This window comes from Dreissena polymorpha, chromosome 1 (genome assembly GCF_020536995.1).
Source record: "Dreissena polymorpha isolate Duluth1 chromosome 1, UMN_Dpol_1.0, whole genome shotgun sequence".
Taxonomy (NCBI): Eukaryota; Metazoa; Mollusca; class Bivalvia; order Myida; family Dreissenidae; genus Dreissena; species Dreissena polymorpha.
In genome coordinates, this window is record NC_068355.1 from 185,967,394 (window position 1) to 185,991,324 (window position 23,931).

Sequence of the window (23,931 nt, forward strand, 5' to 3'; positions counted from 1 at the left end):
TTGTGTGAAATAGTAGTTTTGATATTGGCATTCTTTAATTACTTTAATTTAAATAATACTTACAACACTTTTAAAATCAAGTTTGTTAAGTTCCTATATATGTAGTTAAGTTTTGCTTGATTGGTCATTGTCGGCTCGGGTACTACGTATTACATGTTGTCTGGGTAATCTTAAGAATATTTTAAGTACCCCGGGAACGGAAAATATACTAACACGTACCCGGTCAATTTAGACTGTACCTGAGTTTTATTTCCGCCTAAAATCCAATGTCGTATAACGGAATACGAAACACAATTGTCTTTGAAAAAACAGTTCCTCAAGATGCTTTTTGAGCAGGAGTTTCGATAATATATAGGCCATTTTACACAATATTGACATAAAAATGAACATAATTAATTTGAAATAAATGCCGATAAGACCAATTAAGTGTTATAACTTCAGGGTAGGTTTCTGTATATGTTTCGTACCTGGGGTACATTTAAGTATACTCAGGAGTATCAGGGGTAACATTTAAGTAGTATCAGAGGCCGACAATGAACAATCATTTTAAATTTCCCTTAAATTTCCCCAAGAATCGGCTTGTATATTGCTGTGCATATGGCAACCGTGGGTTTATCCGTTGGTCGTTATGTAGACTATTTTCCTGCTTGATATCTAGTGAATGCATTGGTATACAATCTTGCAAATTGGTATGATGGTTATTTGTGAAAAACTTAAGGCACCTGTTTATGTTTAGGGCAACATGCCAAGGTCAATGTCACAAGGTTTAGTGATTTCTTTGGTAGAAAGTAGTAAACTCATAAGGTGTAAGGTGAAGGTCGCTTGATCTGGTATCATAATATTGGTTTGCACTATCTAGAGAACGAGTGTTCATGTTAGGATATATTGAACAATATGTGTGATGTAATCAGAGAACACATTAATGTAAGAAAATATTGAATAATAATTATGATGTAATCAGAGAACGTGTTCATGTTAGGAAATATTGAACAATATTTGTCATGTTGTCCTTTACATACCACATGCCTTATACATTGTTAGATTTCTGTCCATTTATCAATATGCATTCAAACTCACTGCATTTAGTCTTACCCATCAATCTGTTAAACAGGATCTAATTTTCAATTAGGTATCTTCTTTGCCACAATTTAAAATATAATATATTCAATACCCACGTGACCCATAGTCCAATTACATTTTACATAGTTACACTGTTTACTGCTTACAATTGAATGTCATTTGACGGTTTATTTGGTGTCTATTCAGTTCAAAATACTTGAACGCTCATTTGAGGTTTAACTGCATTTTTGTTCACTAGATATTTTATGATTGCTTGACTTTGTAATACACAGAGGTTTAAATTGTGTCTTTTCTGGACTAGTTATTCGTATTCACAGAGATACTGTGAAATTAAGAATTTTGCTTAACTTAAGTTTTTATGTTTTGTTTGCTTAAAAAGTCAATTATCAAAATGGCAGACTTGTCTATGTCTTCTCTAGCCATAGGCTCTGATGAGGTCGAGGATTTTATTTGTTCGTCATGCAAAGAGCAAGCAAATGCAGATTTTTACTGCAAAACATGTTTGAAACTTTATTGTTGGAAATGTATTCTGTTGCATGATAAGTGGTTTAAAAAACATTCAGCGTATGGAAGGCATGAAATGAACAAATGGCCAGTTTCCAAACAGGTGGAGGAATTTCTATTAAAGTGTGAAGCAAACAAGGATGACAAAATTGAAATGTTATGTGATGACCACAGTCAGCTGTGCTGCACAAAGTGCGCCTTCAATAATCACAGGTATTTCTGAAATACTTTGGCACATAAACGTGTTTAGAAATCAATGAACTATAATGTCACAATTTTAATGAGGATTAAGTATTGTCAAGTTTGCAATTTTAATTTCTTGTATTTTAACAAAAACATTTTTTCCCGGAATTTTTGGTGAAAAGTATCAAATACAATGAAATTTTACGACTACACTTTCTTTCAAATTTTTGGAAATGACTTATTAAATTAATTTGAAATTGTGTCTTTTCTGAACTATTTATTTGTATTCACAGAAATACTTTTTAACTCGGAAATTTCCTGAACTTCGTATTCATGGGAGTTTAATATTTCCTGTGATGACATTAGCCTGTGTCCTTAATAACCATGCATCAGAAAAACAAGAAGTGTGAAGGTGGGTTTCAATTCAAACAGTACAGAACTTAATTTTAGTATATAATGCTCAGGTACGGGAGGCCTTTTAGCTTGGAGTAATTATAGAATAGATTTACATTAAACAGTGGGTTCTTTGTCCAAAGTAGATCTCATGTTTGATTTCTGATTGTATTGTTTTAACTTCTAAATGAAAGTACATTCAACACAAATAATGAGCGCTATAATCACTGTAAGACCAGTAACACTGCTTAGGCAATCACTCACAAGCCTTTTACAAAAGACTAAATTTACTAAACTAGAATTTTTCTCTAGATTTTTTTTTTCAATATGTAAGAAATCTCTATCAAGCTGCAATAAGAAATTAAAGCCGTTAAGAAAATACTTATGACAACCTAGATTAACTAGAAAAAAGTGACTGGTTGGTTTAAGGACCCTAGCTATGGATTGTTATAAAGAGTATAGTGCAGGTGATTTGTTTAAGAGCCCTATGAATTGTTATAAAGGATAGTGCAGGTGATTTGTTTAAGAGCCCTATGAATTGTTATAAAGGATAGTGCAGGTGATTTGTTTAAGAGCCCTATGAATTGTTAAAAAGGATAGTGCAGGTGATTGGTTTAAGGACACTATGGATTGTTATGAAGTGTAGTGCAGGTGATTTGTTTAAGAGCCCTATGGATTTTTATAAAGTGTAGTGCAGGTGATTGATTTAAGGGCCCTATGAATTGTTATTAAGAGTAGTGCAGGTGATTGGTTTAAGGGCCCTATGGATTGTTTTGAAGAGTGTAGTGAAGGTGATTGGTTAAAGGGTCCTATGGAATGTTTTGAAGTGTGTAGTGCAGGTGATTTACTGTACACCCATTATGCATTTATCTCATAGCCTCGACAGTAGTGGGTAATACCAAAACATTAATTTACTGTAAAACCATTAAATTTCCTGTGGTACGAATTTTCATGGATTTCATTGGTTCGCTGAACCACGAATTCAAGTACCAACGATTATTTATACATTTTTAATCCGAAATCAGTCTTTTCAGAATGTCATTTCGGACATTTGCTTTTGTTGTCGTTTATTCGAGATACTTGGTTTTTGTAACAGTTACTTCACTTCAGTAGGTCACATTACACTATATCTTGACTAATTAAAATATTTCCGATTTGAAAATGTTAATGTTATTTTTTTTAATCAAGCATGGTATTTAAATTGTTCATCAACTATTGTTCTCATTTACGTGAGGTCGTCAAATTAACAGTTTACAGATTTATCACATATGTCAATTAGTGTCAATTTAAGAGACATAACGATTTTCACACGTGCATTTTGGGAACTTAATTACTCAATTGTAACTAATAGGGGACCAATTGCGTAGAGAAATGCAAATATTTTCAAAACAACATTGATGGCAATTAGCGAGCGGGGACCCACAAGTGCGCCGCTTTATCGCTCTTATCGACAATAAAAGCAACACTTTCATGCTTCAGTGCACATTAACCTCAAGTCTTGCTGTCAACGCAGATAATGCTTTGTTATTACTCTGTTTGTTTAAATAAAAGTTTAATTATTATGACGGTCAGTCTTCCAGGAAAATTTGAAATCCACGAAATTACATGTCAACGAATTAGTTGATTTTTATTTAACAACACCTGAAAAGTAAAGAGATGTTCAGTATCAATTTGAAGTTAATTGGTCAAGAAATGGAGAAGTTAATGTAAAATAACCTAAAAAAGAAATGAGTTAACATCTCTGACCCGGCTCAACCCCAAACCCCTTCACTTTTGGCCCACGGGTCAGATCAAAATTCCAAATAGTGCAATGTTGCAAATATGCTCATAGCTACCATGTGTGTTAGTTTCAAGGTTCTAGTGCTAATAGTGTAGGAGGAGATAGTGGCCAGGATGGACAGACAGATGGCACAGATAACCACATAATAGATTTCAAAATCTAAACCGGACCCTACATTTAAGGTCAAGGTCACAGGGTCAACAATTTTATGCGCATAGAAAGGTCTTGTCTAGATACACATGTGTACCAAATATGAAAGCAATATCTTAAGTGACACAAATGTTATGAGCTTTTTTTTTATCGCGGTCGCAGATTTTGAAACCTGAACTCGGACCCCAAGTTAAAAAATTGCATGCGCATGGAGAGGTGTTGTCAAGATACACATGCATACCAAATATGAAAGCAATATCTGAAGGGACACAGTTGGTATGAGCCTTTTTCGAATCGCGGTCGCAGATTTAAAAACCTGAATGCTGACCTTAAGTTAAAGGTCAAGGTCACATGGGTAAACAAATGAATGCGCATTTAAAGGTGTTGTTCAGATACACATGCACTTCAAATATGACAGCAATATCTGAAGGGACACATTAGTTATAAGCCTTTTTGAATCGCGGTAGCAGATTTCGAAATCTGAAAACTGACCTCAAGTTAAGTCAAGGTCACAGGGGTAAAAAAATGGTATGAGCATAAAAAGTTGTTGTCCTAAGATACATATGCATACCAAATATGAAAGCAATATCTGAAGGTCCATAGTAGTTATGAGACGTTTTTGAATAGCTGTCACAGGAAAATCTCTGACGGCCCCACCGCAACGCCCATAACTTTTGACCCAAGGGTCAGATCAAAGTTCCGTCGCACATATGCTCATAGCTACCATGTGTGTAAGTTTCAAGGTTCTTGTGCTTATATAGTGTAGGAGGAGATAGTGGCCAGGACGGAAGGACGGACGACGGAGATAGCCACATAATCCCCACTTTTTCTCCGAAAAGCGTGGGAATAACAACGCAACAATATTTAAACCTTTGTTTATATATTTAATTATTAAGAAAAGTAAACATTCTACCTTTATTTCAAAGTGAGGATAATACACAGAATATGTTTTTAAAAGATATTACTTTTTTTAAACAGTATTTGAATAAATAAATAAAATATGAACAAATTCAGGTTTTTTTCTTACAACCTTAATGTACAAGGTTAAAAATTAGGAGCACTTAATTGTGGGTAAACATGTATAAGGCAACCAGAAAAAGACACAATTCATTATTTGTATTTGACAATTATTGCCTTCTAGTCCTGTACTTGGTATGTGGACCCGTTTGCAAAATGTAGTTCAGAGGGTGTTTCTCAGTGGAATTGAGTTTATGAGTTTGTAGACATGCAAAAAAACGAGGTGCTTGTCTGGCATCATGCCACGTTTTTGCTATTATCGATTCAAATGATGGCTGCCATTGACATAATACAATTTTTACTTTTATTTACCGTAACCACAATATACATTTATAATTAATATATATACTGACTAAATATTGTGTAGGATAAATTTATGTTATCAATGTATCTTTTCAGATTCAGAATGACCTTGAAAGGGCATATACATGGTCATTTTGTCATTAATACCGCTCAGTCCTTTGATTCTTTGATTAGTTGATTTGCTGAATTGACAGCTTCAATTTTACTAAAATGTCAAATTGTCAAATGTTTATTTGAATATGATATTTGTATTAAAATCTATATAAATATATGCAATTGAACCATTCCTCTTTATTATAAGATAATTATTTAATTGTTTGCTTAATTAGTGCATTTTGATTGCAATCATTGATCTTATATATATATATATATATATATATATATATATATATATATATATATATATATATATATATATATATATATATATATATACACAACAGTATAGTATTCCGAAATGCATGCGAGTCTGTTTACCACAGCATGCTGGCTGCTATTTTGATAAACTTTGGTTTATTTAGTTTGTTCCAATGTTTGATTTATTGCTTTTGTTGCTTTGTTCTAGTGTTAAATGTTTACATTTCTACGATCTCTGTTTATCAGAGAAAATGTCCATGCAGTATCTCTTTTTGAAATAATACAGACAATACTGACATCAGATTTTCTAGCAATTTTAGTAACAGTTGATTTAAGACCATGAATACAGAAAGACCTTAGAATTAAATGTATATATAAGTAATACCAGTTTTATTTGGATTATTTTGTTAATCACGTATGCAATAAATAAAATAAAATACTATTATAAAAAAGGACAAATAACAAACAAGAATATTTGATAGAGTCAAATCAGTCTATTCAAGGTTTAAAGAGCTAAGGTCAAGGTGACTTTAAAGGTTTTGTTCAAGGCTTTAAGGTCAAGGTGACGATCACATTTACATGTAGTGTGAAAATCGTTTCCGATCAATAACTCGTCAACAAATTAACCGATTAGCTTGATACATGTACATCACTTCTACATTGGCCTTGGACAGTATATGACCCCTATTGAAATTGTAATCACTAGGTCAAAGGTCAAAGTCACTATCACACTAAGTGTGAAAATCGTTTCCGATCAATAATTCGTCAACAAATTGACCGATTGGCTTGATTCTTCACATTTGCATTGGCCTTGAACAGTAAATGACCTATTGAAATTGAGGCCACTTCTTCAAAGGTCAAGGTCACTATCACATTAAGTGGTATCCGATCAATAACTCGTCAACGAATTGACTGATTAGCTTGAAACTTCATATGTGCATTGGCCTTGGACAGTAGATGACCCCGATCTAAATTGAGGTTGCTAGGTCGATGGTCAAGGTCACTATCCTATTTGATACTTTTCATGTACATTGGCCTTGGAAAGAAGATGAACCCAATTGTAATAAGTTACACAGTAAGTGTGAAATAGTTTTTTAATCAATAACTTAGCTTAATCAGCTTATTCACAGATTGGCTTGAATTTTTTACTTGTCATGTGCATTATCCTTGGACTGAAGCTGACCCCTCTCAAAATTGGGGTCACTAGGTCAAAGTACATGGTCACTGGCACAATAAGTCGGAAAAGCGTTTTTGATCAATAATTCGTCAACGAATCTACCGATTGGCTTTATACTACCCATGTGCATTGGCCTTGGACAGTAGATGACCCCTGTCAAAATTGTGGTCACTATGTCAAATGTTAAGGTCACTGTAACAATAAGTGTGAAAATTGTTTCTGATCAATAACTCATCAATGAATTGACTGATTTACTTGATGCTTTAGATGCTCATTGGCCTTGGACAGTAGATGAACCCTATTGAAATTGGGATCACTAGTTAAAAGCCCTGTTTGGGGGGGGGGGGCATATGCCTCTGACCGCAGAACACTTTTTCTCATTGTGTGTAGTATAAAGTAAATTGCAAAATATTATTCTATTCTTATTTCCCAATTTTTAAAATATCATTGACTCTAGGCTTGATACTGTATGAAATGTCAATATCACGCATGAATAAACAGTAGACCAATCTCTTGGATTCTCCAGTAGACCAATCTCTTGGATTCTCCAGTAGACCAATCTCTTGGATTCTCCAGTAGACCAATCTCTTGGATTCTCCAGTAGACCAATCTCTTGGATTCTCCAGTAGACCAATCTCTTGGATTCTCCAGTAGACCATTCTCTTGGATTCTCCAGTAGACCAATCTCTTGGATTCTCCAGTAGACCAATCTCTTGGATTCTCCAGTAGACCAATCTCTTGGATTCTCCAGTAGACCAATCTCTTGGATTCTCCAGTAGACCAATCTCTTGGATTCTCCAGTAGACCAATCTCTTGGATTCTCCTTTAAAATATTTGACAATGGCGTCTTTTCTTGTCCACAAATACATCAAGTGACAACAACAAAAGCAAAATAATCACAATAGGTTAAATAACAACAAAACATATTGTGAGATAGTAGACCAGGTTGCATTTCATAAGCCACTCATCACAGGCTAGATTGTTCATTTAAGAGACTTTATTTAGAAATAGAGGACCTCTTCTAAGATTCGGGGTTATTTTGCTTTGCATCTGTCCTTTGGTCCGTTTGTCGGTTTGGCCGTAGACCAATTGTTTCTAGACAATATCTAGCGAATGCTTTGACCTACAGCCATGCAAAATGTTTTATGTTTACATCGAGGAAGATTAAGAGGCCAATCCATTTTGAGGTCAATAGTTCAAAGGTCACAGAAGCGTTTAACATGAAATTATAATGGTATTATGTAGTAGTCAGGTTTTGAACATTTGATACACATAATAACAATCTTGTAAGCAGATTTTCAATTATGATAAAACTATGTAGGAACATTAGGCATTCACAGTACAGCTATATTACAGTACTGCCATAATTAAATGCATTCACTGATTGAATTTTAAAACATTTTAGACAGGTGCTTGCAAAAAAACAGTCCCAGCCGGTTTATTAAACAATAATTTATATGATTTCCATTGCTGGCTAATAAAAAAAAAATCTGGAAGTCATGCCTGTTTTGTGGGGTGGAAGAACATTAATGAACTTTTCTTGCATTATTACGCATAGTGTTGTCAAGGTTTACAATATCAAAAGTGAAAACAATGTAAACAACTAGATATGTTTTCTTAGTACATGAATACCTCTTCAATCCTGAATTTGTCCCAAAAGTGTCAAAAAATTACGAACAAACATACAGAGTTGCACGAGTTTCCCTGACGATTAATATGTTACTGTAGATGTATCCATCTATCATCAATCCTTTTAAGTTATGCTTATCACAATTGAAAAAGATATGATTGTTTGGTTAAAGGGACATGCACGTGGGCAAAATTACATGACGATAAATATTGATGTAAATTGTCAGTCCTCTAGTAGCAATACTGATTATTTTACAATCGACACATATTTTAAAATGTCATTTTTTTTTTAAATTAGACATTGCTACAATTATAACTAGAAATGGCATGGCAGAGGCCGACACGTATCCCCACGCCGCATGTTTGACCCAGGGGCACCCAGGGTTGGTAATGGGGCCATGCATAGTTGAGATTGACCGTATTGACATAAGAGAAGTTCAGTATCAATTAGAAGTGAACCGGTGTAGAAATGAAGAAGTTATAGTTAAAGGCAATTTTGGGTGGGTGTGGCCTATGAGGGTGGGGCGCCTCAGGGTTGGTAATAGGGCCATGCATAGTTGAGATTGACCGTATTGTCATGCATAGTTGAGATTGACCGTATATTCATAAGAGAAGTTCAGTATCAATTAGAAGTGAACCGGTGTAGAAATGAAGAAGTTATAGTTAAAGGCATTTTTGGGTGGGTGTGGCCAATGTGGGTGGGGCGTCTCAGGGTTGGTAATGGGGCCATGCATAGTTGAGATTGACTGTATTGTCATTAGAGATGATCAGTATCAATTTGAAGTGAATTGGTGTAGAAATGAAGAAGTTATAGTGAAAGGCAATTTTGGGTGGGTGTGGCCTATGTGGGTGGGGCGTCTCAGGGTTGGTAATGGGGCCAAGCATAATTGAGATTGACCGTATTGTCATGCAAAGTTGAGATTGACCGTATTGTCATAAGAAAATTTCAGTATCAATTTGAAGTGAATCAGTGTAGAAATGAAGAAATAGTAAAAGGCAATTTTGGGTGGATGTGGGCAGGGCGCCTTATGGTTGTTAATGGGGCCATGCATACAGTACAGCCAAAGCGGCACAAACGTAATCCGCGGCTATGCCACGGCCAGATTATTAGTACGCGGCGGCCGAATCGTGTGTTGATGCGGCGTATCGCCGTGGCACTCTGCATCGATCTTCGCAACAACGCCGAGTCTGTAGTTAAACTCGCGTACTTTCGTGGAGTAAATCCGCCACATACGTACGTGGCGGATCTAGTGAAAAGACATCCACCTACATGTACATACATGTATGTGTAGCGTAGAATTAATTTACGCGCAACTGTTAATGTTTCGTTCGATTATCATTATTAAATTTGTAATCCGAAACACACTTCCGAATTTTATTGCTAACGCGACATTTGGCAAATTCTAGCGTCAAATAAACAGTGCTAAAATATCCTTTGTTTAATAAAAAGCGCGCGAAAATTATGCAGACATGTAGAACGTCGTTTGGAAAGTTTGAATGTATTTTGTGTTGTATAAATACATGAACATCACGTCAGGCGTAAATCGTGTGTTCAGTGGGGAAAAAAAACGCCCCGATTAGACGTTATTTCATCATCTCTATAAATAGTAAAAAATGCCAAAATGTATTTGATACTTAAGGAAATATCGAGAATGTTTGTGTATCGTAAATATTTACCAGCATTTGCTTCAAAACTGGAATATATGGGATTATCGGGTAATTAGTAGCGATATTAACTATATAATATGAACAAAATAAAACGTGTTTATATACGCATATTCAAACAATAGTTATAATAAGCTGATAATTAACAAAACAACAAATACGTCGTCACCGTCTTGATTATTGATGTGGCTTCAAGCTGCTAATTTTCTCAGCTTAAATAAAATAGCAAATTCAACATGCAATTAATTTATGAATCCACCATATGCAGGAGCCTTGACCACTTTTATGTGCGAAAACATAATTACGTGACCTTGTTTATGTGTAAAATACATACACTAGGGGCGGGAAACAAACTTAATTGGCCAGACACATTAACTATGCTTACATGTATATGCTAATACAATCCGCGCGCAATAAATTTATTATGATTTTAATTATTATTATAATTGTTCTTTCAAAATTTGTTAACTTCATGTAACTAATAATTTTTAAAAGATTTTTTATTTCATTATGCGCATTGACTCGGCATCATGTCGCGGATCGCGGCATGCCTCGGCGGACAGATGCGAAGTTTCGCGGGGAAATCCGACTTGCCGCCGCATACTGACGCGGCTTCAACGACTGACGCAGCATCAACTCGTTTCACCTTGCCGCCGCGGATCGCGAAATACGTTTGTTCCGCTTTGGCTGTACTGTAGTTGAGATTGACCGTATTGTCAAAAGGGAGGTTCAGTATCAATTTGAAGTAAAACGGTGCAGAAATGAATAAGTTAATTTTAAATAACATACATAATGAGTTAAAATCTCTGACCCGCCAGCCCAAACCCCCATAAATTTTGACCCAGGGGTCAGATCAAAATTCCAAATAGTGCAGGGTCGCACATATGCTCATAGCTACCATGTGTGTAAGTTACAAGGTTCTAGTGCTTATAGTGTAGGAGGACATATTGGCCAGGACGGACAGACAGACGGACGGACAGGCGGACGGTAGAGATAAGCACAACATCCCCATGCTTTTCAAAAAGCGTGGGGATAATGAAAAAAAAACAGAACGAAAATATAGAGGTGCGCAAGCTCCCATGCCTGGTTACTGTACTGGTAAAATTCAGGAATACGTGTTGAGTTATATACAACAGAAAAGTCACGCCGATGGATGGAAGAGTGCAAATCTATATACCCCTGTCTTAAGCCAATGAAAAAAGCGTTCATATATTTTCCATGATTGTTTTGCGCTCGACTATAATATATAAAATATATATAGTGGAGCTATCCTACTCACCCCGGCGTCAGCGTTAGCGTTAGCATCTGCGTTAACGTAAGCGTGCAAATGTTAAAGTTTTTGTACTACCCCAAATATTTTCATTGTGCCTTGACATATTGCTTTCATATTTGGCATACTTGTTAACCATCATGACCCCAACCTATAAACAAGAGCAGACAACTCTATCAAGGATTTTGTCATAATTATGGCCCCTTTTCCACTAAGAATATGCAGCAAATGTTTAAGTTTGCATACTACCCCGAATATTTTCAATGTCCCTTGACATATCGCTTTCATATTTTGCATACTTGTTTACCATCATGACCCCAATCTATAAACAAGAGCAGACAACTCTATCAAGCATTTTGTAATAATTATGGCCCCTTATCCACTTAGAATATGCAGCAAATGTTTAAGTTTTTGTACTACCCCATTTATTTTCATTGTCCCTTGACATATTGCTTTCATATTTTGCATACTTGTTAAGTAACATCACCCCAACTTATAAACAAGAGCAGACCACTGTATCAAGCATTTTACATAATTATTGCCCCTTTTATACTTAGTATATGCATATTATTGATAAATCTATGTTAAAGTTTGCGTACTACCCAAAATATTTCCTATATCCTTTGACATATTGCTTTTATATGTTGCATACTTGTTTACCAACATGACCCCAACCTATAAATAAGAGCAGACCACTGTATCAAGCATTTTTACATAATTATGGCCTCTTTTACACTTAGATAATTGAAAATTTTGCTTAATTTGCCATAACTTCTTTATTTATGATCACATTTTATTATTACTTTGACAAAAAAACACTTACCTAAATACCACAATGGATTCCACCCAAACAATTCCCCACGCCCCTACGCAGAATCCCTTCCCCCGCCCCATCCCCCCCCCCCCTAATTTTTTTTTTTAAACACTGTATTATGTGAATTGGGAATAAGACATCAATTAGGGAATAAATTGTGTTTTATCAAAAGTGCATAAAATGCAGTTTTATAAGTTGCATTTATCTAGTTTTACAAATTATAATTAAAAAATATACTTGCATATATAATAGCATCATTTAAATTGATTTTACTTCAAAACTGGATTTTTTATTAATAAAAAAAAAATCCTCATGAAATGAAACTGTGTCCATGCCGCGCAGTTTAAAAATACACTTTAAATGATACTAATTCAATCACTGTTAATGAAAAAGTCATGGAAAATTTCTTATTAAGCTTAAATTATAGATAATATATTACAAAAATATATGTAGATTATGAAATGAATAGTTTTGTTTGAGAAAATCATCAAAATGATGTCCATTCCCAGTTTGATGTCTTATTCCCAATTCACATAATACAGTGTTTTAACATCATCTAATAAATTACCCCACCCCTCATTATACCCCACTCTCACCCCTACCCCCCCAATTTTTTTTTTAAAACATCATCTAATAAATTACCACACCCCACATTATACCCCCCTCTGGGTATAATTCATTTGAATATGAATATTATTTTCCAACTGTTTTTACTTTAGACATTGGTATGTGTATATTTGTGAAAAATGTGCAATCCACTCTGTTCAATATTAAGTACACGTTACTGTAAAAAAATATCTGTTATATAATCATGAACGTGTTTTGTGAGTTGGAATTCATTAACATTGAGAAATTAACATTTAAATGTGAAAATAGCTCATGAACAGCGATTGGCTCTTGCTTTGCTGCCATTTAACAATTTATTTATCACATAATGAGAAAAAAGTATTTCTTTTTTAAATTGTTGTTTTTCTTATTTTGTGTAGGATAAAGTAAGGTGAAAATATTACACATATAGCCCAATATTTAAAAAAATCATTGACTCTAGGCTTGCTACTTTATGACATTTTAATATCACATATAAATAAACAATAGACCTTTCTCTTGGAGCCTCCTTTTAAACATTTTACAATGGCATCTTCTTTTCCACGAATAGATCGTGTGACAAAAACAATAGCAAAATAATCACAATAGGTAAAATAACAACAAAACATATTGGAAGATAGTAGACCAGGTTGCATGTCATAAGCCACTCATCACAGGCTAGTCTAAGATTGTTTATACTTTATTAAGAAAAAGAGGACTTCCTGTAAGAATGATTTACGGGGTTATTTTGCTTTGCATATGTCCTTTATCAGTTGGTCCGTAGACCAATTGTTTCCACATGATATCTAGGGTCGAATGCTTTGACTTACATCCATGCAACATGTTTTATGTTTACATCGAGGAAGATTCAGATGTAAATCCATGTGAAGGTCCATAGGTCAAAGGTCACGTAAGCTTATATCATGAAATTATAAAGGTGTAGTAGTCAGTTTCAGTACCTGTATTACCCATTATAACAATTGTTGAAGCAGATTATGATAAAACACTGCAGGAATATTGGACATGCTACATTTACCCTATTATCAGATGAAAATCGATAGTATAACAACGATCGTAAACTTGATCTTTATCCAAAACTCACATAATATTCTCTATATATATTACAGTACTGCCATTATTAAATCTTTCAGTCATTGAATTTGAATCCACTTATGACAGGTGTTTGTGAACTATATATTGATTTTCATTGCCGGCTTATTTAAAAATGTTTGAGCATAGATATTAATTATAAGTCATGCCTGCTTTGTGTGGGGTGGCATCAATGATCTTTTTTTGCATGAGTTATTATTTATAGTGTGGTCAAGGTTTGCAATATTAAAAGTGAAAACAATGTAAACAACTAGAAATGTGTTCTTAGTACACGGATACCTCTACAATCTAATTTGTTCCACAACTGCACAATGTAACAAAAAAATGTGAACAAAAATATGGAGTTGCAAGAGTGTACCTGACGATTAATATGTTACTGTAGACGTATACCTCTAGCAACAATCCTTTTTGAGGTATGGTTCTCACTATTGAAAGAAATATGATTGTTTGGTTAAAGGGACATGACTCTTCTTATGTGAGAAGAAATTTCACATGGTGGGTAAAACTTTTAGAATATTTCATCCCACTATCAGCTGTACTCTTTGAGTAACTCACAACACAATTTTATATGTGATTTATTTACTAAACAGTGGCCATAACTCTGGGTATGTTGAAAAAAGACAGGGAAAAGGGCAAATCTGTATACCCCCATATTAAGCCTAAGAAAAGAGTTCTTTTTGTCATGTTTGTTTTATTTTAAACTTTATACTTGTTTGAAGTATTACATAATATCGCTTACTATTCTAATCTTAGGTATGTTCATGACATTGTATTATTTCAGCCAGTGCAGTAAAGTGACTCCAATTAATGAGCTGACCAACACTCAGCCCACAGACCTACAGGGACTGTCAGTGGAGCTCAAAACTGTTCTGGGAGAAATCAAAAGCCTTCATATCAGTCAGGAGGCCAGCGTTGAGTCATTGCAGAAAACATACAAGGAACATAGGGAAGTTATGATAGAGCAAATGTGTGGCAATTTAAATACTTATATAGATGAATGTGATAATAATTCTGTGGATACATCAGGCGGAAATGAGCAATATTTAAAAGAAGAGATGTGTAGGAGTGTTCTCTCTATCGTGAATGAATTTGATAATATTACTGCGAAGGAACTTAACGAGATGAAAGATGAAGTTATCAGCATAAAAGAGTCAGTTACAAGTTCTATTCATAAATGCACCAGTCTTCACAATGACTTGTCACATTTCCATGAATTTGTTCAGAAAATTGGAGATAATAAGGAGCTCTGCCTTATAGCCAGCATAAAATGTAAGCATATAATACAGCAGGCATTAACTCTGCTGGGAAAGTCAAGCAAGGTGTTTAATGTCCAGAGTATTACTAAGCACAATGTGAGAATACCAAGTGATAAAGGTGTATGTTATATCAGTGGCATATGTGTTCTTCCCGATGGGCAGGTACTGGTTATAGACTGGAATAATCAGAATGTCAAGCTGCTGAACCAGCAATACCAGGTGGTGAGTCACTGGGATGTGAATGCTTGGCCATTGGACATTTGTTTGATCACACCCAGTGAGGTTGCAGTGGCTGTGAATACTAGTAACATACATGAGGTCCAATTTATCACGGTCAACCAGGGAAAGCTTGTTTCTGGCAGGAAGTTTCAGTTACAACATAAATGTACATGTATTACCCATCACCAAGGAGACCTTTTTGTCACCTCTGGTCAACAACTGTACAAATACTCACTGAATGGCAAACAGCTCTGCAGACTCTACCAAGATAGATCAGCTTATTGGTCAGGTAAGAATCATGGTGAATCCATCCTGATAACATGTGTATTATGTACAGGGATTTGTCTAGCCATTGTGGACAAAGGAGTCTAGTCAAATTGTGTTATTTTAAATCCATACAATGACAAATTTGGGAATTTTTATTGACTAAATGAACCGAGTTGGGATTTATTTTTTTAATCAACAAATATTGACCCATTAGGCCTTTATCTTGTTATTTTGAAAAAATAATAATATAAATTATAGTTACATACTTTGTGAGATGATAATAAAATAAAATTCAGATGTAATTGCAGAAAACCTGCTGATGTATTATAAAAAAATTGTTCTATAATTCATATGTGCCCTTTGAATGCTACAGTACATTGTAGCCAAAACAAGATTCAGAAAAATTGATTTTTAAACATGAGTAATGAAGTATTTTGACTGTCACTACATGGCATGACTATAAATAGAAACTGAGTTCCTGGGAAAGAGACACTTTCTGACCCTGTCTTAATTTTGTGGTTGTTAAATGATTGTACATGTACAATATGTTTACCTGTTGATAGAACTGTTCAATTGTTTCAGTATGTGTAATTGTTTCCATCTGTGTACTTGTTTTGCTTCAATTCATATCTTACTCAACAGTCGCATTTCAACATGTCAAACGTTAACTAAATAGCTCTGCTACTGAAGTTTATTGTCACGCTTAACTATTAAATTATTGAAATGTATGCATATATTTTAGATGTGTAAAGGCCTCTTTATAGCAACATATGCGTTATACAATATCACTGCAGTATGTTTAATAAGATTATTTAACATTGACAGTAATTCAATATCTTGATGTTACTCTGTTTTGCAGTAAGGAAGTGTGCTGTGAGTCCCACAGGAGATAGGCTGTACATCATCCCCAGCTGGGACCAGAGCAAGCTTCTCACCCTGGCCAGGGATGGCACACTCCTGGCTACATACACAGACCCAGCACTAGGTCCCCTATATGGTCTACATGTGACCCCTGCAGGCCAGGTGCTGGTCTGTGGACGCTGGTCCTCCACTATACTACAGGTGGGCTGGGAGGGAGAGAGTAAGCTGGCTACGCTGGCTACTGAGGAGGATGGAGTGAGGTGGCCACGGTCAGTCTGCTACAGCAGCACCACATCCTCCATCATTGTGGGACTGTATGGGGACAACAACATCCTGGTGTTCAGAGTGGAATAGTGTGTACATGTATGTATTAGTTGTTGTAATTAGTGATTAGTATTTCAATGACAATGTGTTGTTTAGCATACGAACATAGAAGTGTGTGATGTTACAATACAACACTGTTTGTGTAGTTAAAGATACAAATAATTTATGTGCACATATTGTTATCTGATTATACAATGTGAGGGTTTTTGTTTTGAACATAAGATCTAATGCCTATTATGTTATGTTGTCATAGCGTTTGTGTCATTATGGTCCTAAAATTTAGTTCTTGTAAACTTTGCATTAAAAAACAAAGCATTTCAACTGAAAATTTAATATTTCTACATATATGCACATGTACATAGCAACTGAGGCTATTTTTAGACTTCCATTTCTATAAACACCATGCCATGTCAGAAATGTATATGGATGAATATTTTTTAAATAAAATATTGTTTAAGTAATGTTTGGGGGAGTATATATTGATATTTGACGCAATGTTTACAGAAAGGTCACACTTGATGTGAGATTTATTAATTTGCCATATTTTATGATGTTGAACATGTCTTATTGATTTTTATTACATTTACATAAATGTGTGTGAGTCCTAAATATACATACAAGAAATACATCAAGCTATTCTGCTGCTCCAGTTGCTGCTGAGTCAGGACAAGGATGCTGAGGATGTGGGGGACAAGGATGACGCAGAAGGTAAAAGAGACGCTTTGTCAGGCCTTTTCTTGGTCACTTTGGGAAAAAATGCAATTTTGGGATTTTTTATTTGTTTCGTGCTAAAAGTCCATTGATTTGGGAAAACACATTTAATATAAGTATTTATAATACTTCAAATTATAGGAATAAAATCCTATTATAATAGTTATAAACTTGGTTAGATCTAATTGAAACATAATTGAGATATAATTTTCATAAGGAACAGCATATAACACGCTTTGGGTATGGGTCCGTTTAACAGACCCATAAATATACTCAAGGAAAAGTACTGCTTGTGTATTTCCTGTTTATTAAGATGAGGTGGAAAAGAATGGTATGAATTTACATAAGGTAAAATATCCTTTTAAATTGTTTGTTTATTGTAAAATCATATATATTCGTCCGCATGTTATTTTGTGGTTAAAAAAAGACTTTCATGGACGTGGAAATTAATGCGTGACTTTCTCAGTTTGGAAACAATAAATATGGAATTTGTTTCAGTGTGTTTGTATTCAATTTGTGGATCGTTCAACCCTTGAAATCAATAAAAAATAATGTCCCGCGAATAATAATGTTTTTGCAGTGTATAAATAAGTGAAGTGGACGAGAATGATATGATATGATTTAACAGAAGGTAAAATGGCGTCTATTCTTGTGTATATAGTGTTTTCAGTACAACTTATTTTACTGGATGATCAATTACTCAAACCCTTCTCCAGCTTGATGCTTTCCAACTTACCGATACAGACACCTCAGAAACACAACATCGCAATAATTTCTGTCATCCCCATGCAGGCCTTGAGTTTTTATAAAGCTGTGTGATATTTAATTAAGCCTATTTGATTGGAATCTATTCCATCTAATGCCGTATAGTCTGTTTGGGAGGAGGTATTAAGTTTTCATTGTGTATACAGTGATGTTTTTTTTTTGGTCAAAACAGGCCCCGTTACAAAGGAGCATGATTTACATAAAACCACCATTTTTTCATGGGATATTATGCGTTCTTGTTAGTTTCATGGAATAAATGCGTTTTGTTTCATGGAGTTAACAAGTATTGAAAAGCTTAAAGAAAAATAATTAAATGGGAAAATTTGTATCAGAAAATAATTATAACCAGCAAATTTGTTGAATTGATAGCCCAAGCCAATATGCTTCTGGACACAAAAGTATTATATTTGACACTCAAAACAACATTGTTACAAGATACAAAGGGCCATAACTCCGTTAATAACAGATGGTGTACAATGCCATTTGGCGTGCATCATCCTCTTATCCATATATATACGCATTACAGGTTTCAATAATATCCGCCAAAGCACTTCAAAAATATGGCTCCGGACGCACAAAAAGCATTTTTCAAGATACAAAGGGCCATAACTCTGTTATTAAGTGATGGTGTACAATGCCATTTGGCGTGCATCATTCTCTTATCCATATGCATACTCATACCAAGTTTCAATGAAATCCGCCAAAGCACTTACACGGTATGGCTCCGGACAGACGGGCGGAAAGACAGATGGACGGAAGGACCGACAGACGACGCCAAAACAATATCCCTCCGCCTATGGCGGGGGATAATAAAAAGTACAGAAACTCGTATTGAGCACCTCTAAACTCACAAATTCGCACTGAAAGAAGCCCAAACACGTTTTAATAATATTATATTTCTTCTTCGATATAGCATATAAGAAGTTTACAGTATATTTACTGTATTATGTTATATAAGTTAATGTTATTTGCGCTTGAAAGCCCTTTATAAATCTAAGCATCGACAATGGAAGCCATATGTCTTATCAGGCATTATTATAATAATTTTCATTGTTCAAACATTTCTACGTGAAGGATCGATCTGAAATTTGGCATGCACATTGGGATAGATGAAAAATGATAAGGAAGTGCATATTTTTTGCGTTTTAAACAGTTCAGGATTTGTTATAGGTAACATTATACTAAGGCCAGAGTTTTTTAATAAAATGATTTTCGGATTTTTTTTCTAAAAGTGTCGGGTAGGAGGACGGAAAAAAAAAATAAAAAAAATTGGGTGACCAAATATGCACTGATTTTAAAAATGTTATGGTATGAAGTTCTTTTTACTAAGCAACCACAGTGATTTTTTTCAAACATGTTGATGTGCAAAATGATCATAATCAGACTGTAGGTCTTGATGTGCAGTTTTTAAATTAGTTTGAATTTTAAAAATATCTTAATTATGTATATATATAAGTTCAAAAGTTATGCAATCTTTTCACTTGTCTATAATAAACTTTTTGGTGATTTTTTGATGTTTTTTTTCACAAGGAATCCATATGTTGCATTAAAAATACTTTATCTCCACAAACAACCAATAAGCTATTGAGGTTTAAAAGAAACATTTATAGTTTATTGTCCAGTAAAAATCAATACCACAGACAAATACAAATAGCGTAATAAAACGCTTTTCAGGGGTTTCACTGGCCCAAAAAAAGTTGTCGCCACTTTATCGCGGTGTGAAAACCGCCCGTTATTCAAACTTAATCAATAAGGAAAATCATTTAAGGAGCCTTACTACAATAATGAATAATGGCATTTACTTTTTTTTTTATTACTCTGAGAAGTATGTTTATACATAAATAACAATAAGTACCTTCAAAAGTCTTAATATTAAAAGCTTTATTTTTATATAACAAACATTTTTTCCACTTGATAAACCAGATAACCAACATAATATTATAACGTTAACAATATAAATGTAACAGTATGCTGCATAAATGTTTCAGAATTATTTATTAAAACCTAGACTCACACAAATATATATCATCTGAAAGGAAAAATAAATCAAACATCAGAAAATAAAGCATCTCAATTCAAATTGTTAAACAGTTTATACATTTGGTCATTTGGACATGATATACATCAACTTCTGTTTATTATCAAATTTCACAAATTCTAAAACAACACCTTTTGTTAAAAGGTTTTCTGTTAGTTGTGGTGGTTGATTTCCAGGTTCAATTATTAAAAATGAATATTTTTTCACATTTTTTTCTTGACAGAAAGACCCAGGATAATTGCCACCATCCATTCTTGTTGTCTGAAATAACACAATACATATTTGTACAAACTATATACAACAATTCAACACATAAATGTCACTATCTTAATATATGTCCGAATGTTAACATATCCGAAATATAGTACATCGAGTGAAGGACCTACTTTTGATTTCAGAAATAGTTGGTATCTTAATTAAAATATATCGTTCCCAGAACATTTTAATAATGGAACTGTTAAACACAAATGCCTGTTGAAACAAGTTAACATGTGTTTTTAACCAGGTTTTCCGAAGGAAAAAACTGGTTATTAGATTGGCGAGTGCGGGCGGGCTGGCTGGCTGGCTGGCGGGCTGGCTGGCGGGCGGGCGGAACAAGCTTGTCCGGGCCATAACTTTGTCGTTCATTGTGAGATTTTAAAATCATTTGGCACATTTGTTAACCATCATTAGACGGTGTGTCGCGCGAAAAAATTACGTCAATATCTCCAAGGTCGAGGTCACACTTTGAGTTCAAAGGTAAAAAATAGCCATAAATGAGCTTGTCTGGGCTATAACTATGTCATTCATTATGAGATTTTAAAATCATTTGGCACATTTGTTCACCATCATGGGACGGTGTGTCGCACGAAAGAATCACGTCAATATCTCCAATGTCAAGGTTGCCACGACTAAAAATAGATTTATTTTAAAACAAACTTACTAAGGGGGTTAATTTTGTTTGTTCATTTCAAAAGTTCAGTTTGAGTTGTCTCCCTTTATCAGATTTTTTTTCACAATGAAAACCTGGTTTTGTGACAATTTTGTCCCTTGTTGTCATTGTATTGATTAAAGAAATAGCGTCCCTAATAATCGTTATAATTATTGATCTTCGTGACAGTTTATCCCAGGATAACATAATTGATAGTTCAATGTCATATAGGAGCTGTTAATCAGATAATAACCCCCATAAACTTGACTATTTTATTTGGACATTCATGGTTTGAAATCGTTTTAGAAACTGTTGATTTTGCGATTTTTGAACTTTTGGTACGAACCAGTTCGGAAAAAAACCAAAGTTTCGTACCCATTGAAAATAACGAAAAAACACATAATATATGCACAAATTCGTCACTACAACTACATTTAACATCACATTAAATTGTATTCTCTAAAATATGACCTTATTTGTGAGTAAAAAATGGAATGTTTAAAGTTGATAGGCGTAAATGGGTTTCGCATTTCGAGCACCTGTTAAATTAAAATCGTTCTTTTCTTATTGCTTTCATAATATTTTTTAGTCATTTTAATACTATCAATTTTATAAAATTGTAAATAAATAATAAAATATTAACTTACAAATCGATTCCATTCAGGATTTTATTTGACGGTTGCATAATTATTGGGATTAGCAGACTTTGCTGATGAAAGCGACGTAGCGTTCATCAACTTCTTGCACAAACAATGATTGCATAGCTGTTGGTAAATTCCAGCAGTAAATACACGATGAAGGAGGTTCGCGTATTAATGTGGGTAATTAAAACTGGGTTTATTATGATGATTTATAACTCATTTTAACTTTTTCTAAAACCCGGCAAGCGTTTCGTGTTTAAAAGCCACCTTTTGGCATCCGAAAAAAAAAATTAATTTTTTGTTTTTTTTTGGTTTCGTCAAAAATTGGAGTCGGCGGGTCCGAAAATCATTTTATTAAAAAACTCTGGCCTAAATAATCGTTTAATGTTGGGCTGTTCTCAATAAAAAATCATATTTTTCTCGAAGCCATGTTTTACACTTTAGACTGGTGTTCTGGCTTAATCTCTTGTATATATTGGAAGGGAAAGAAAAGGTGCTCAGTATTTAATCCCTGACATATGATAAAGTTAGAGACTAAAGTACAAGTTTGACCTGAAAACAGTTACATTGCACTAGAAAATGGCCGGAAAATTTAAGGTGCAAAAGAAGAAGAGTTTGATTTGAGTAAAGTAAATGTTTGGTTTAACATGACATATCTTTTTAGCCGGATTTTTTTCGAAAAAATCTCGGCTTATAGATTGATGTTGTCGGGCGGGCGGGCGGGCGGGGTGGCGGCGTGCTCGAAAATGTTAAAGCTCTTATTTCATGGTATAACTTTGGTATGCTTGGACCTAGAGTCTTCAAACTTGACATGAAGGTTGGCCAGGATTAACAGATGACCACTGGTCATTTCAAGGTCATTCATTTGAAGGTCAAGGTCACTGTGACCTTCAATATAAAAAATGTTAAAGTTGTTATAACTTTGGTATGCTTGGACCTAGAGTCTTGAAACTTGACATGAAGGTTGGCCATAACTAGTTAGTAACCACTGGTCATTTCAAGGTCATTCATTTGAAGGTCAAGGTCACTGTGACCTTGAATGTAAAAATGTTAAAGTTCTTATTTCATGGTATAACTTTGGTATGCTTGGACCTAGAGTCTTCAAACTTGACATGAAGGTTGGCCAGGATTAACAGATGACCACTGGTCATTTCAAGGTCATTCATTTGAAGGTGAAGGTCACTGTGACCTTCAATATAAAAATGTTAAAGTTGTTATAACTTTGGTATGCTTGGACCTAGAGTCTTCAAACTTGACATGAAGGTTGGCCAGAACTAGTAAGTAACCACTGGACATTTCAAGGTCATTCATTTGAAGGTCAAGGTCACTGTGACCTTGAATGTAAAAATGTTAAAGTTGTTATAACTTTGGTATGCTTGGACCTAGAGTCTTGAAACTTGACATGAAGGTTGGCCAGAACTAGTCAGTAACCACTGGACATTTCAAGGTCATTCATTTGAAGGTCAAGGTCACTGTGACCTTGAATGTAAAAATGTTAAAGTTCTTATTTCATGTTATAACTTTGGTATGCTTGTACCTAGAGTCTTCAAACTTGAAATAAAGATTGGCCAGTACTAGAAGATGACCACTGGTCATTTCAATGTCATTCATTTGAAGGTCAAGGTCACTGTGACCTTAAATGTTAAAATGTTAAAATTGTTATAACTTTGGTATGCTTGGACATAGAGTCTTCAAACTTGACATGAAGGTTTGCAAGCACACTTAGATGACCACTGGTCATTTCAAGGTCATTCATTCTAAGGTCAAGGTCACTGTGACCTTGAATGTAAAAATGTCTGGATTTCTGTGTAGGTATGTGAAAGCAAAACAATAAATAGTATTATTTCATCTAAGTTTATTTTCTTACATTTGATAATGAAATTGATGGAAACTTCAAACAATATGTTACTAATTTGCTAATA

At 34.5% G+C, this 23,931-nt stretch overlaps 1 protein-coding gene across 1 annotated transcript; it reads left to right on the plus strand.

Annotated features, from left to right (window-relative positions):
* Window positions 1-1,228: 1,228 nt before the first annotated feature.
* LOC127865027 (uncharacterized) lies at window positions 1,229-18,464 on the plus strand. The gene is made up of 3 exons (XM_052404898.1): window positions 1,229-1,797; window positions 14,799-15,781; window positions 18,448-18,464. Exons 1-3 carry the CDS (start codon window positions 1,439-1,441, stop codon window positions 18,462-18,464), a joined length of 1,359 nt encoding a protein of 452 aa, XP_052260858.1. The 5' UTR covers window positions 1,229-1,438.
* The last annotated feature ends 5,467 nt before the right edge of the window (window positions 18,465-23,931 follow it).